The 15938-nt window shown below is 43.0% G+C and overlaps 1 protein-coding gene across 1 annotated transcript in view; it reads left to right on the top strand.

Annotated features, from left to right (window-relative positions):
* Positions 1–3317: 3317 nt before the first annotated feature.
* The window catches only part of RIMKLA (ribosomal modification protein rimK like family member A), a 35735-nt gene continuing 23114 nt past the window's right edge, over positions 3318–15938 (top strand). The window contains exon 1 of the mRNA XM_075191065.1: positions 3318–4018. Within this exon, the coding sequence (XP_075047166.1) occupies positions 3856–4018 (163 nt within the window). The 5' untranslated portion in view covers positions 3318–3855. The remainder of the gene's footprint in view (positions 4019–15938) is intronic.

Raw genomic sequence — 15938 nt, 5'->3', positions numbered from 1 at the left:
TTAAAGAAACAGCCAAAAATGTGGATCTTTCCACACAATTGTGTCCATGGAATTTTCATATCAGACATGCCCTACACATACAGTTCCATACTCGTCATGTACAGCCCTGTGCCCAGGATAACAGCAATGCCCAATAAATATGCACCATGTACGGCTCTGTGCCCAGCATAACCGCTACATACCCAACGCATGCAGTTCCATACCCACTATGTACATCTCAATGCCCAGCATAACAGCCATGTCCAATACATTTAGGTCTATATGCACCATGCAGAGCCTTATCTGTGTGTAGCATGTATGTTCTCCCCGTGTTTGCGTGGGTTTCCTCCGGGCGCTCCGTTTTCCTCCCACAATCCAAAAACATACTGGTAGGCAGAGCCGGATTAATGCCAGAGCTAAAGGGCAGCCCAGGGGCCTCGGGCTGCTGGGGGGGCCTGTCGGCATTCATCGGGTCGAGGGCGTCCCCGTCCCCAGCACCGACTGTCACTTGTTCAAGGAGAATGACAGGCAGCTAACAGCAAATGTTATGCTGTTAGCTGCCTGCTGTCACTGTAGTACTTACGCGGCGCGCAGTAATCTCCTTACTGAGGAGATCTCGTGAGAGTGAGACCATAAGTCATAGTCTCACTCTCATGAGATCTCCTCACTAAATAGATTACAGCGTGCCGTGGAAGCACTACAGAGAGTGGAAGAATGGAAGGAGGTAAGCTCACGGGGGGGCCACCTCCCTCATGGGGGGGGGAGCCTCACAGTACCCTTAGCATGGGGGGCCTCCCTTCCCTTAATCCGACCCTGATGGTAGGTTAATTGGCTCCTATCAAATTGACCCTAGTCTGTCTGTGTGTGTGTTTAGACTGTAAGCTCCAATGGGGCAGGCACTGATGTGAGTGAGTTCTCTGTACAGCGCTGCGGAATCAGTGGCGCTATATAGATAAATGATGATGATCATGAGAGCCCCATGCCCAGCATAGCAGCCTCATGCCCAACATATATCAATCCATGTCTCTCATGTACAGCTCTGTTCTCAGCATAGCAGATTTATGTCCACACATACAGCTATGCCCTTCACATACCTATAATGTACAGCACAATTCCATGCCATCTATGACAGCCCTGTACCTATTATAGTAACCTCATGCCACCCTGGATCACCACATATAGCTCCGTGCGTTGTCTTGTTATTATCCACAATATTCAGCCCTGTACCCACTGTATACTGTCCTATCAAAAATACATTGCTGTAAGCATAGCAACCTCATGCCTACTACAGTATTATCCTATGCCCACCATAACCACCTTATGCCCACTAAAGTTTTGCCAACCATACACTGGTCTGTGCTGCACAGTTTAACACTTATCACAGTATTATCCTTTGCCCATTGTAGTTGTGCCCACTATCAACTGCCCTGTGTAAAATATATTGCCCTATGAGCACCAAAGTCCCAAGCCTTCTCTGCAATCTGCTTCCACTTTAGTATGGATTAAAGCACCCCGCTACCATGGAAAACCTATAGAGAAGGATTGGATTTCATCCAATAAACCCAGAAGACTTCTATCCAATAGAAATAGGTAGATTCAGGGCTGGCACTACCCTTAGATGAACCTAGGTGTCTATTAACAATGGTCAAAGGTCGTCTAAAACATTGAATGAGTGATCAATGAGAGATCACACGATTCACAGCCATTTGGTCAGATATAGCAAGAGTATGTACACTCTCACGATCATGTTACACATTGTATCTGTTTATTTGGTTTTATAAACTTCCTAAAAATCACGATCATGGATGGAACAATGTCTTATCAGCAGATGGTTATGAGAGATGGAGATCACAGATCTGAAGGTAAATCATGTAGGTGTGTACACATGAAAGCTCATCGGAGCTTTCAATTGTTGGTAAAATCATTACATAAATTGCATCTGAAGTCTGATTGCATAAGTGTGTACCCAGCTGTAGCTTTTAAAAATGAACCTCATACTAGTTACTTTACATACAGACCTAAAAGTAATTGCAGATAGTTGCTATCAGTAAATTTAATGACAGTCGGCAACGAGTAAGTAACATGTTTTTAAAATGGTTATTATAAAAATATAAAAAGCAGTAAAAAATTGACACTGTCTTAGCACTAATGCCCTACATATAACATGCACCCAACCACTGAATGTTAAAGTTATTCATAACCTGCTTTATTTATATATTGATTTATTTTAAATACTACTAATCCATAAAATATGAGTAGAGGACAGAGATTAGAGGAGAATACATGGTTCCAGTGAGGGTCTGGAGATTATTAACCTCAAGATGTCCCTGAGATGTGTTGTAACGTCAAGTGGTCATTACCCACAACGCAGGGAGAAAACCAATGCCATATATTTGGGTGAATATGTTTCTCAGCACCCCCAATATTTGTGCTGCATCTATCCATGCCTATGAATAGCATTTTCCCAATTATTTTAAAAAGTAGTTTCCTATGTGTTCAGTAATACCGAGAACATTATATATCTATATATAGTGGCTAAGTGGTTAGCACTTCTGCCTCACAGTGCTGGGGTCATGAGTTCAATTCCCAACCATGGTCTTATCTGTGTGGAGTTTGTATGTTTGCGTGGGTTTCTTCTGGGTGCTCTGGTTTCCTCCCACACTCCAAAAACATACTGGTAGGTTAATTGGCTGCTATCAAAATTGACCCTAATCTCTCTCTCTATGTGTATGTATGTTAGGGAGTTTAGACTGTAAGCTCCAATGGGGCAGGGACTGATGTGAATGAGTTCTCTGTATAACGCTGTGGAATCAGTGGTGCTATATAAATAAATGATGATGATGTGTGTATATATATATATATATATATATATATATATATATATATATACTCCTGCTTCTCTGTATTCTCTATGTCTTACTGCCCTAATTACCAGACAAAGCCAACATGAATCGTTTCATGAGGGAGACATCCATCTGGTCACTTTTTAACTGAAGTTAAGGATGCAAAAAGCTAATTTTATCAATACATGACTTTATGCCAAATTAATTCAGTCACAAACTTAACCAAACCAGTGTCTCCCCAATGCAATGGGCCAGTGTCATGCCTGCAGTATATCACATGTCAGCACACCACACGTTGCAGGACACAGCAGCTCTGTCCCACAGTCCTCTGGCAACTAAATGGTCATCTCTGGTACCCAGCGAGCATCCCCTGCTCCCTCACCAGCATCCGAGCGCTCCTATTGGTCGGCGGCCGAGTCTCAAGACTGACATCCCGCCACCCGATTGGCCGCCTCCTCCCCCGGCAGATCACTGGCAGGCGCAGCCACTAATCATTAGCGATAACCTCTTCTCCCTTGTATGCAGCGCTGGCTCTCCTCCGGCAGCTGCAGGTAACAGGATCCGGGGACTTGGGATTCCACTGTTATTTATTAATCCGTGAAGTGCAAATAACCAGACTGACTAAAAAAAAATAAAAAATAGACCAAGCAAATAAAACACAAAGACAAATGTGCTGGGGGATCATTGTCTTTTTAAACCCTGCAAAACGGCTGAAATAAATGGGATTTGTCATGGATTTTTGCAGGGTCCGCCCCTATTGATTGCATCAAGGGGTTTGCTCACTGCATCTTGCATGGTGCTGTGTGTGTGTTGTAGGGGACTAGATGGTTACAGTCCCCTATTTACGGCGCATGGCTGCTGGATACTGGTTTAATGCAGCTGATTTTTTGTTGTTATTACAGTGCAAGTACAGTAGTTAGCTGCCTGCACACAGGCCTTGGGGGAAGAAGGCATTGACCTTGGCTGGCTATTTGTGCACATTCTTGCCTTTTGTCTTTTTTTTGCACTTGGTTTGCTTTTGGCTGCCTTCACCATGTGCTCCCAGCTGTGGCTCCTGACAGACAGAAATATCCTGGAGGATTACCCTCAGATGTGCATCCTGAAGGCGCTGAAGCAGCGCTGCCGAGATCAGGAGGTGGACTTCACTTTGGTGTTAATGGATCAGATTGCCCTCACAGTCACTGATGGCAAGCTGGGTAAGCTATATGAGTTTACAGCAATGGGGTTACCTTCTAGTTGTACCCTTGAGACCAATGCAGGAGAGGACATCTTAACACAGAGGTGAACTCTCAATATGTGTATTTCCAACTTAGTCATTAACCTGCAAAACTGGAGCCAACACATCATTAAATAAAAATTCAGCTGCCTAAAACTAATTGTTTTGATCAGCGTTAACTTTCTACAGACAAGTGCTTTCCAAAAGGTTCCTACTAGCTTTGCTGCATTGACTGTTGTTTTCTTACTAGATAAGTTCACGTCAGCAATAATTTAACACATAGTATTTTTAGTATGTAGTATCTTGCATCAAGTGTAATATTTTTATCCATGTCTGATTACACTGTTATTACACATTTGTTGTTATAGATAAGAATTAAATATATTCTCTTCGGAATTCTAATTCATCCTTTGCATATTGTAATGTTTTGTTGTCGGTCACAACTAGTTTTGACAGTCGATTTATTATAAATAATATGTTTAAGTGTTATTTTTGCTGATTTGTTTTAAAAATATTGTTTTATTTAATTTGTTTGCTGTTTAGATGTTTGTTGCATCTCCTTTGTTTTTCAATGTATGTAGTGAGTTTAGACTAAATTAAATTTCTTTAATGCCCATGTCAGTGGTATGGGTAGTGTAATTGTTCAGTCGGACAGGATGAGGAGACTGGACGGTTATAAAAAAAAAAGTGTTATGTATGCCTATATGACATTGGTTAGACTTCTGTCAGCTGCATTTGAAATTTTTAAGATATTCACTTTCAAAAGACACATTTAGCTGCTTTTGATGGAATGCATGGAAATAGATATTGGGAACAGAAAGATGGCTTATGAAAGAGGAATTGTAAATTATTATTTTTAATGTTCTGAGACTTACAAGCTAATTTATTTAACTACTTCATCTCCGAAGATGCATTATTGTCGGAGAGCAATTTTTGTTGGTATGGAATCCTAGTTATTATTATTTATTTTTTTTGCTATTTTCAATACATTGTAATCTTTTAAAGCGAGAGTAGTCATCCCGTACATCATTGCGAGTTACGCAATCACGCAATGTGACATTCAATTTATATTATACCAGAATTAATTAGGAATCTCTTTAACATATAGACATATGAAGGGCATGCCTAGGTATTGCTCAGGGAGGTACACAGACAGGGGGCAAACGCAGGAATTGCAGAGGGGGGTTCCACACCACGCCGCCAGTGGGAGTGACCAGCATGCATGGGGGCGTAGCTATAATTTTAGACGGTGCTTGGCTGCTCTCCAGCTCTTCCTATCCCCATAATATACATGAGCAATGCTGCGTGCACTACTGTTAGGTGCACACAGCTCTCCCTTTTCAAGCAGAGCTGTGTGAAGCGGGAGCAGGGTCCAGTCACCTCAATTATACAGTGCTCCAGGCTTGGAGGGGTGTTTCCAGGCAATAGGAAACCCCCCTCAGTTTGCCTATGACAGAATTGATTCAACTTTGAGATTTCTATTCTTTTTAATTTTACTAGTTTGGTATATGGTTTGTGCCAGGCAACCATTTATCCAGTTACACGGGAAGAATGTAATCTCCGTACTGCATGAGCATTTCGGGTTCTTCGTCCGTCCCTGCTGTGTCCATATATATTCTGGTTGTCAGAGTGTAAACCAAGTTGTCTGGTACCATCCCCTTTCAGTATGATGCACATCTATTGCACAAGTGCTTGGACTGGAGAATTCTGGATAGTGTAGTTTTATTTCAATGAATGCTTCCTACTGAACTTCCTGCCCATCAGGAACATGACTAGGAAAGGGCCTGATTCAGAATTTGAGGTATGCTAGTTTGTGTAGTGTATCTTAGGTGAAATCACACTGCGTGTATTCACAAAACGAGCATACGCCATTGAGCGCATTTATACGCATCCAACAGGTGAAACGGGGAAGGGGAGGGACGGATTAACGTCGCCCATGTACAGTAAGGACATATTCAAACAGATGCGGCTCTATCAGACCCGGACGTTCGCATAAGTGCGCATATTTTCAGCCGTATCTTTTGAACCTAGTACAGGGCAAGTGTGAATCTTGGTTGATGATGATGACCAGAACCTCCACCACGTTCATGTTGTGTACGAGCAATCGCACATGAGCGATGTGACTGTCTGCAATTATTTATAGTTTATGATTGTTAATTGCAGTGCAACAATGTTGTGCTCAGCTTATGACATTGTGTATGCTCACTCTGCGGAAATAGACTTTGCAAACAGAATGTCTTTTAACATAATGCAAACTTTCTATTTTTTTGTTACCTTGCTGATTCCTTTTTTAATTATTAGGAAACTGTTCACTTGTTTGTGTTAATTATAAAGACTTGGAAACATTTCCCATAGTAAGAGCTTATATTTTTTGAGCGTTCTGCCTGTAAATACGTAAAAGTGGTGAGGTTTGCTCCCAATTCCAACTCACACCTGTATGCGGTTATCTGAACGTAACTGTGGAGCATCTTCGTCAGTACGGAGAGGCCGAATGCATCTTAAGGTACATTAGTTATGGATATGGGCGGAGATACGCCTTAAGCTAGGTACACACTACACGGTTTTCGTCCAATAATCGGCTAAATCAGCGGACATACGACCGCTCGTTCAAAAGTCGGGTCAGTGTGTGCAGTGACACGATGGTCGAAAGTCTGCCCAAATGGACGATTATCGCCTCATTTGGTTGGTCGTATCGTTTAATATTTTCGTTCCAATCTCGTTTCCGCTGTGTAGTGTGTATAAACTTCCGACCGATCCACAACAGTGAGTACGAAATTACAGTCATTTCTCACGACAACATGGCTGTAAAAAGTCGCTAAAGAGACGTCCGCTCTTCCCTTTATGGTCCTAAACAAGGCTAGTGTGTATGCAGTCCATGGACCGAGCGATCGGACCATCGATCGAATGTAAAATCGATCGGCATAAAATGTTGGTGGAAAATTCTGTAGTGTGTACCCAGCTTTAGCTGTGTACAATTTTTTTTTAAAACGGAACTTTGCATTCAACGCTGAATCAGGCCCAAAGTGTATTTAAGATGACAAATAACCACCACTCTACAGGTTAAATGCTCATATCAGTTTTTGTATATCTTTATGGAAATATGTACGTTTAAAGTGCACCCAACATACATGAGAATGTAGCCTATCAAGTGACTAGGATCTAGTGACATCACTGATGTATGTCTAACCCTCTCCGGGGAAGTGAATTCTCACTGCTTATTGAATTCCGCACAATGAGTATGGATTTGTGTTTCCCATCGGTATACATTAAACATACCACAATGTCACTGAAGATTTATTTAAAGTGTGTTTTGCAGTCAGACTGCACATTGTACTGACAAGTAGCAACTCCGTGACACAATCATACGGCATTACTTTAAGTTTTATTGAACCTGTCGTTCCATTTTTCACACCTTTCTTACATATGTGTTCCAGGCTATGTATAATGCATAGTTATACAAAAGTATATACAAAATATACTGTGTACATGCATGCGAACTGGATTAACAACCATATCAAGCATATACATACAATAGCTTACTTTCTATTTTTCACCCTGTTAAAATTGCAGAGAAGAGGTAAGAACCAACAATTAGCTAGCACTTAGCTGGTAACACGTTTTATCTGCTCACCAACATGCTGAAGCAATTAACACAGTGATTTAAAAATGGTCTATTGTGAGATGTGTTTACACTACAATTATTCTTTTTGGCAATGTTCTAAAGCTGCAGAGGAGGACTCCTCGGCACGCACCTATATATTCCTGATTGGATTTAAATTTGTGACAGAATGAAATGGTCATCATATTAGAAAGATATTGTGGTTGTTAAATCATATTTGATATTTATTTTTATCAAAGGCAGGGGCAAACGCAGGATTTGCAGAGGGGGGGGGGGGTTTCCACACCACGCCACCAGTGGGCGTGACCAGCATGCATGGGGGTGTGGCTATAATTTTAGAGACTGCTTGGCTGCTCTCCAACTCTCCCTATCCCCATAATATACATGGGCAATACACTACTGTTAGGTGCACGCAGCTCTCTCTTTTGGAGCAGAGCTGTGTGAAGCGGGAGCAGAGTCCAGTCACCTCAATTATACAGTGCTCCAGGCTTGGAGGGGGGTTTCCAAGCTCTAGAAACCCCCCTCGTTTGCCTATGAAAGGCTGTGTATTACTGAGCTGAAACTATACATGAAATGTCTTTCATCCCTCTGCTCCAAGTGGCCATGTTAGGGGGACATGACAGTTACTAACAGTCTTACAAGCTTGCTCTGCAGAAACACACTGTGGATTGGTGGATTCTTACCAAGAGGCAGAGACGGTGATGTCACAGCAGCTTAATGTACTGCAGTCTTAGCTTTCTTGATATTTCGGATCCCATTAGGACACTATCTTAAAGATGGAAAGAGCTTCAGCTATTTGTAATGGAGTGGGGAGGTAACATATTACTTGTAACAGAGCTGCAGTGAAATGTCGGGTTGACAGTCAACAATGTTATTGTTCCTGTTTGAAAATATACAGTTTGGGATTTACGGGTCCTATAAGAGATGTTGTTGCAACAAGGGCAGGACAGCATGGTCAGTGTTGTGGGAGAGATAGCACATCTAAGGGAACTGTAATACAGCAGCTGCTTCCCACTTGTTTACATTATCATGCCACTGCGAGGAGGAATTAAGAACAAATTGAATGTAAGAGCTTTGTTTCTAATAGAGCTGCAAATGACCCCAATCTTCCTGTGTAAGTTTGACAGGAGCCCCACACCACTGCTTTGTGCTATTGCACAGGATCCAATGCTCAGATTGTTCACATGTTGACCTGACCGTTCCACCTCACGTCCTGTGGACGTTTTTGAAGAATGAATACAATATGTGCTTTGACTTTTGTCAAACACACCTAAAAACCAAATAATGGAGTGAACTGGTACCTACCATACCTTCCAGCCCTGTGAGTAGAAGGAGAGAAGGAGGCTCTGTGAAGCCTCTGTTACGCTTAGTGCTGTTAGCTAGGCCTGTACACCCATAATCATCATCCTTTATTTATATAGCACCACTAATTCCGCAGCGCTGTACAGAGAACTCACTCAAATCAGTCCCTGCCCCACTGGAGCTTACAGTCTAAATTCCCTAATATACACACAGACAGAGACAGGGAGAGATTAGGGTCAATTTTTATAGCAGCCAATTAACCTACTAGTATGTTTTTGGAGTGTGGGAGAAAACCGGAGCACCCGGAGGAAACCCGCGCAAACACGGGGAGAACATACAACTCCACACAGATAAGGCCATGGACGGGAATTGACCGCATGACCCCAGCGCTTTGAGGGAGAAGTGCTAGCCACTTAGCCACCGTGCTGCCCAGATTACTGCTATCTTTTGCTGTACACTCATTGCTGTGTTGTGTTTCCGACCACAGTGTACCTGTTGCCTTGTGATGTTCCTGCGCTTCTGACAATAAAGGCACACGTTTGGAAGTTGCCTGCCTCCTCACTACTGTCACTATCGTCAGTGGTGTCTATAAGTTGGTGTTAGAAATGGGATCAAGTCTAGTTCTGGTGGGAAGAATGTATAAGGATTATGAAGCTTGCATCTGGTCACGAAGGGTTAATGGTTTGCAGTACATATAACACCTACAAGATGAAGCAGCTGAATCCTTACAGAGGGTTATTGGTTTGCAGTTCATATAACAGCCAGTAAGATGAAGTTGAACTCACACAGAGAAGTCCATAACACAGCTGCAGGATGTGGCTGAATTCCCTCAGAGGATAAATGGTGGAGATCTGTATACAGCAGGAGGATAGCAGCAGCAACCAGGATGAAGCTGAATTCACATGAAGGGTTGAGATCTGTATACAGCAGGCAGAATGGAGCAGCAACACAAGCAACTGTAGTGATCAAGAACTAGGAAAGTGTTGCACTAGCAAGTTGCTGAGTGAAGGAGGAGACTCTTATAGTCTGCAGAGGAAGCCAATTGGTGGATGAGATCAGGTGTTCAGACACAGCAGGATGTTAGCCAATGTCTCACCCAAGATGGCAGCCTCCAGTACTGCAGACAGAAGTCACGCTTGTCCCACGACAGAATGCTGCATTCGACCAGGAGGGAGATGCACGGTGATATGGTACTGCCAAGTGGTGTAAACAGGACTAAGACCCCAATTCTTGACAATATGTATTGGCAGACACAGCACCTACTTTTAGGAATCGGTGGCAAGGGCTCTTTTTGGGGAGCTTACCTTGGATGTCTGTGCTTGATAGGAGTGTCTTAGGGATTGGTGCTGCCGTTACGGTATCTTCGGGTGTTCCAATTTCCGAACTTTTCGTTTGTCTCGTTGTCTGTGCCGTGGCGCAACCTGGGGTGGAGAAAGAGGGGGGGGGGGGTAGGAGAGAACACAGATACAGATATGGTACCAACAATATAGGTTATTGCTTATGGGTAAGCAGAGTTTTATAGCTCGATTAGCTGATTTGGGTCTATAGCTCTTTTGCCCTGTGTACAGCTCTAATGCGGTGTATATTTTGGTAGTGGTACCTTCTGTATGTGGCTTGTGTCTATAGCTCTGGTGATGGTGGTGGGCAGGTATGTCTATAGCTCTTACCTGCTGCAGTGTCTATAGCTCAAATAGGAGGGCAGTGGTGGTGGGGACTGCCTACTTTTGCTGTTCCAACAGAAGCGGGGTGTGCATCAAGAGGAGATTCAACAACTCAGATCAGAAATAACTTTATTGGTCCTACCCTAAAAGCTAAATTAAAGGAGTGTGATGATCTTGGCCCCTTCCTAACTATATGTGTACAGCTCAGTACTGGCCTGAGTACTCCTTGGTGATCCCCCTGGCTCTGTTGTTATTTGGTGATGCAAGGGCCCTATGACAGTCTGGTGATGGTCGATGGTGGCAGATGCTGGGGGCTATAGTAAAGTCAAGGCAACTACCATAACTGATTCACTTACCCAAGAGACTTGTTAGAGCAGGAGTTCTCCTTACAAATGATAGGCCTCTGGCCTTAGCCCAGCATCTATTCCATTGTGATAATGCATACAGCTGCCAGGGTCATGGATTTTGTCGTTTTTGAGCAGTTCCTTAACTCACTTCAACATTTTTGTTGACGTGGGGCTGTCTACATTGTGCTAGTTGTTATGCTCAGGAGTGAGTCTAGATTGACACAGACCTTGCAAGGCGCGGAGCCTATCAGCCCCCTGGTCTTCTCCAAGAACCACCGCAAGGCAGATTGGGCTTAGCTGCTAGGAGACTGCAGGTCGCGTCCCGTGGTTCAGTCTCTAGACGTGAGGGGAATAGGAGAAATGGCAGCAAGCGAATAAATAATGGCAGAACCTAAGACAGAGCTACCGGCAACCATGACCATCCCTCACCATTTAACCAAACCTCCTTTCTGTTTTGGATCTGAGGAAGGCATTTGCTTCTCTGCTGCTTTGGGCACTCTTGTCATTGTCCGCCAGCTCGAAGTAGCAGTATAGAATTAGAGCAAGTTAGATATGTACCAATATATACAAGTAAAGTTTATTGTGCTTGTTCCAAACTGAAACTATGGTCAGGATCACAGTGTCCCTGAAAATTATTTAAAAGAAAACTAGCAAGTATGCATTTTGCACAGTGATTTTCCTATTAAAAGTATACAAAAATACACTAATAACAAACTTCTTTTTTTGGTGCATTCATTATATTTAATATATTTATTAATAAACCCTCAGATGTGCTGGTTCAGTAGGTATAACATAGAGAAACCATTTGGGTGAAAGAGCTCTTTTACTCAATGAATGTTTCAGCTAAAAGAGAATTATTCTGCAATCCAACGAGAGTCGGGAATCCAAGCGAGGTTGTCAGACCCAGTAGTGGCTTGGCTCAAGAGACAAAGGGAAAGAGAATACAATTGATGGTTAGAAGCTTCTCTTTGACCCAGTCCTGCAGCATATAATCTTCAAGCGTGAGACATAGAAACCTTCAGGCCAGTATACAATTTGCTATAGGATAGTTTGACACACAGCTGTCTCTTCCACTGTGTCTGTCTGAAGGTGAATTAAAACAGTTCCTTTGGATATTTATTGTACTTTAAAAGCTAACGTGGATGTCCTTGGATTCCCCCTAAGGGTTCTAAAGCAGGTCAATTGGTTGCAGAAGTCACCTCTAATTTTATTCCTGCCATGAGCCTGCATATGTAACCATTCTCCAGCTCTGTTTATTTATGCAGTGAAAGTGCGAGACTGACTCGTAGCTTGGTGTCTGTTCCAGCAAGAGTCATTTGCCTGCAAGTCAAAAGCTGCCATCTTGCTTCTGATCTATTAGACATGTTAGAAGTTTATGTGTCACAATCAGTTGACATCAGATGCGGTATATCTATGCTGTGCTAATCTACGGGATTTATTTTTTCCATAGCATTTGGGAGGACAGTATGGCTGAGGAAGCATAATGTGTGATTCACAAGCACTCAAGTGCATATAATAATCTCCTTCTTCTTTTAAAAACCACAAAACTCAAAATACAGTGACACGTTCATTGTACATATGTAAAAGTACCCACACCTTGACCGGACGTGAGATTTATTCAGTTTTACGCACATTTGCAACTGTTTGCGTGGGTTTCCTCCGGGTGCTCCGGTTTCCTCCCACACTCCAAAAACATACTGGTAGGTTAATTGGCTGCTATCAAAATTGACCCTAGTCTCTCTCTGTCTGTCTATGTGTTTGTATGTTAGGGAAGTTAGACTGTAAGCTCCAATGGGGCAGGGACTGATGTGAATGAGTTCTCTGTACAGCGCTGCAGAATCAGTGGCGCTATATAAATAAATGGTGATGATGGTGATGAGTGCTAGTTGCTGTAAAGAAAATAAAAAGCTTTCCGCAGTGACTGTCTATGAGCTCAGCTTACAGATAGTTATTATGCCATGGATAGGTAATAATTCTTCCGAAAACCAAGATTTTATTTCATACATATATTTATAAGGTCCTGAAATATTCATATATATTTATGAGCCGTTCTTTTAGAAAAGCGAATTTGTATTTTACAAAGAAAAAGATGTATGTATGAATTTAGTTCATACAGAGTAGCCTTTGACCCCACAATCTTCACACAACAACCTGTTACATCCACTATCTAGCTCTTAGAGGTCTATTATTATTATAATTATTATTATTATTATAATTATATTAAAATGATTATATTGTTTTATTTATAGGGCGCCACAAGAGGTCCACTGTGCCGTACAGAGGGAAAAATACAAGACAGTACATGGTATAACAGTACAATAGCATAAACCAATAACACTACAACTCTCAACACAGCTGAGAACTGAAACCTGTGCCCATTAGCGTGGGCGCGACTAACAGGTTTAGAGCCACTGAAAGAGGTGCAAAGACAATGGGGGAGTGGAGACAATGGGCAGAGAGCCCAAGGAGGAGGTGGGCAGTGTAGTTGGTGAGCAAAAGTTATAGGTCATGAGAACAGGAGAGACGAGGGCCCTGGTCACTAGAGCTTACAATCTACGGTGAAAGGGGCAGACAAACTGTTGTCACATGGGGGTGAGCCAATAGAGGGGATCTGAGGGCAAGAAACAAGAGTGGCCGAGATTGAGGATGAAAGAGGGTGAGGTATGTTACATAGGGAAATGGTTAATTGGAGGACTGGTAGGCTTCTCTAAACAGTTGGGTTTTCAATGACCGTTTGAAGCTATACAAGCTGGGGATAGTCTGATAGAACGAGGGAGATCATTCCAGTGGTGGGGGCAGCACGGGAGAAATCTTGCATAAGGGAAGGAGATGTGGTTACCAGAGGAAAGGAAAGGCAATGGTCATTGACCGACCGGAGAGGCCCGGAGGGATTATGTATGGAGATGAGGTTGGAGATGAGGTTGGAGATCATTGGAGTTGTAGAGGGCCTTGTGCGTGAGGGTGAGGAGTTTGAAGAGGATTCTGTAGGGGAAGGGGAGCCAGTGTAAGGTTTGGCAGAGAGGGGAGGCAGATGTGTAGCGGCGAGAGAGGAAGATAAGTCTAGCTGCAGCATTAAGTGTAGATCGAAGAGGAGCAAGATGGGAGCGGATGAGGTCAGTAAGGAGAAAGTTGAGACGAGAAATGATCAGTGAGTGGATAAGAGTTTGGTGGCATCATGGGAGAGAAAGGGTCTGATACGGGCGATGTTGCAGAGCTGGAAGTGACAGGATTGGGCAAGAGATTGAATGTGAGGGGAGAGGGAGGAGTCAAGAATGACACCCAGGCAGCAGAGTTGGGGAACAGAGGAGATAGCGGTGTTGTCAACAATGATAGAGAGTACGGGAAGGAAGGAGACTTTTGATGGAGGAAAGACAATGAGTTCAGTTTTGACCATGTTAACTTTGAGAAAGTGTGAGGACAGCAGGAGGAGATGGTGGAGAGGCAACTGGACACCCCAGAGAGAAGGAAAGGGGAGAGATCAGGAGATGAGAGGTAGAGTTGAGTGTCGTCTGCATAGAGGTGGTGCTGGAGGCCAAAGGAACTGATGAGGCCACCCAGGGAGGAGGTGTACAGAGGAATAAAGCCAGTTTCAAGGACAGAACTCTGAGACTCCTACGGGAAGGATGGATGGGGGGGGGGGAGAACTAGAGATGGCAACAGAGAAGCAGCAGTTGGTGGGTAGGATGTGAACCACGAAAATTGTATATTATGTTTAGAAAAGTAATGGTCGATTTATCAATCTACATTTTTTAATTAAGATATATATATATTTAAATTAAAAATGAATGGGAGTTATAAAGAAAAAGAAAAAAACAGTAAACATTGCAAAAATGAATAAGGTATTTTTTTGCAACTGTTTTCATCTGTTATCACTGTAGTGAGATGGTGAAAACAGAAGAAGTACAGGTACCACTGTGGTCCTTTTTTTCTTTTTTAAATAGGCTTTCCCATACAAAGGCATGGAAAGCTATCACCGGATAAGCCAACAGGGGTTACAATTGGCAATACCACTGTTACCACCGACAATAACCCATTGATGTAGCGGGCCAAGAGAGCACTATCACCTACGAAAACACCCATTTTTGCTGGCAATGCCCTTTAATAAACCGGCCCGTTAGTCGGTGGTTACCCACTTGGCTCCTTTCTCAGGATATTCCCTTAATAGCATAATAGCGGCATATTATATACGACGTGAGAAAGTTGATGATGGCTACATGGGCCAACCCTACCGCTTGGCCCGAGAGTCGAGTAACAGGATCGTTATTTTGTTGGGCCACACTGTGGCCAGTGGCCAGAATATGATCGCACAGGCCAATAACAGTTATTGTCCGACCACGTTCTCTAGCAGCCACTATAATGCCCATCATTGAGCATTGTGGACATTTTTGGACCACAAACTCTAGAATAGAAAGCCATCTGCTGGATATTAGCTGTGATATTGCAACATTGGCCAACTTCAGCTTCAAACCCAGTTAATCATGCTTTTTGCAGTGCTAAATAAAACATTTGAGATTTCCACCAAACCTCAATCTAGCTCTGAAGGATACGTCACCCTTTCAGCATTTACTAACCTATTACGGACATTTGTATTTGACTGAGGGGTTTACCAGGTGGTCGAAATGGGCTGGTATACGGTGGTATGTCATACCGCCACTCCCCCCTACTGCTTTGATTGTAAAATTGTCAAATACATTCACTTACATTTTCCATACCGCCACTTCTAATTGGCCACTGTCCACACCCGCTTTCTGTGAAAACACTAAGTGATGCAGGAATTTGTTTTTGCGAGCTCTGTTTTCCTGTTATTAACCATCACTTGGTGTGGCAGTAAAAACTGATGTGCAAAGACCATCGTATCTCCATAGGGAGCAATGATCCCTATTGTAAGGTGCATTCTAGCTGCTTTTAGCTGAACAGTTGGTTTATAACTATAGCCTTTTCTCTCCTGACATTGGGGTATGTCACATCCTC

Source organism: Mixophyes fleayi, chromosome 11 (genome assembly GCF_038048845.1).
Source record: "Mixophyes fleayi isolate aMixFle1 chromosome 11, aMixFle1.hap1, whole genome shotgun sequence".
Classification (NCBI taxonomy): Eukaryota; Metazoa; Chordata; class Amphibia; order Anura; family Limnodynastidae; genus Mixophyes; species Mixophyes fleayi.
Note: the sequence above shows the minus strand (reverse complement) of the source record. Positions and strands in the feature narration are given on the sequence as shown.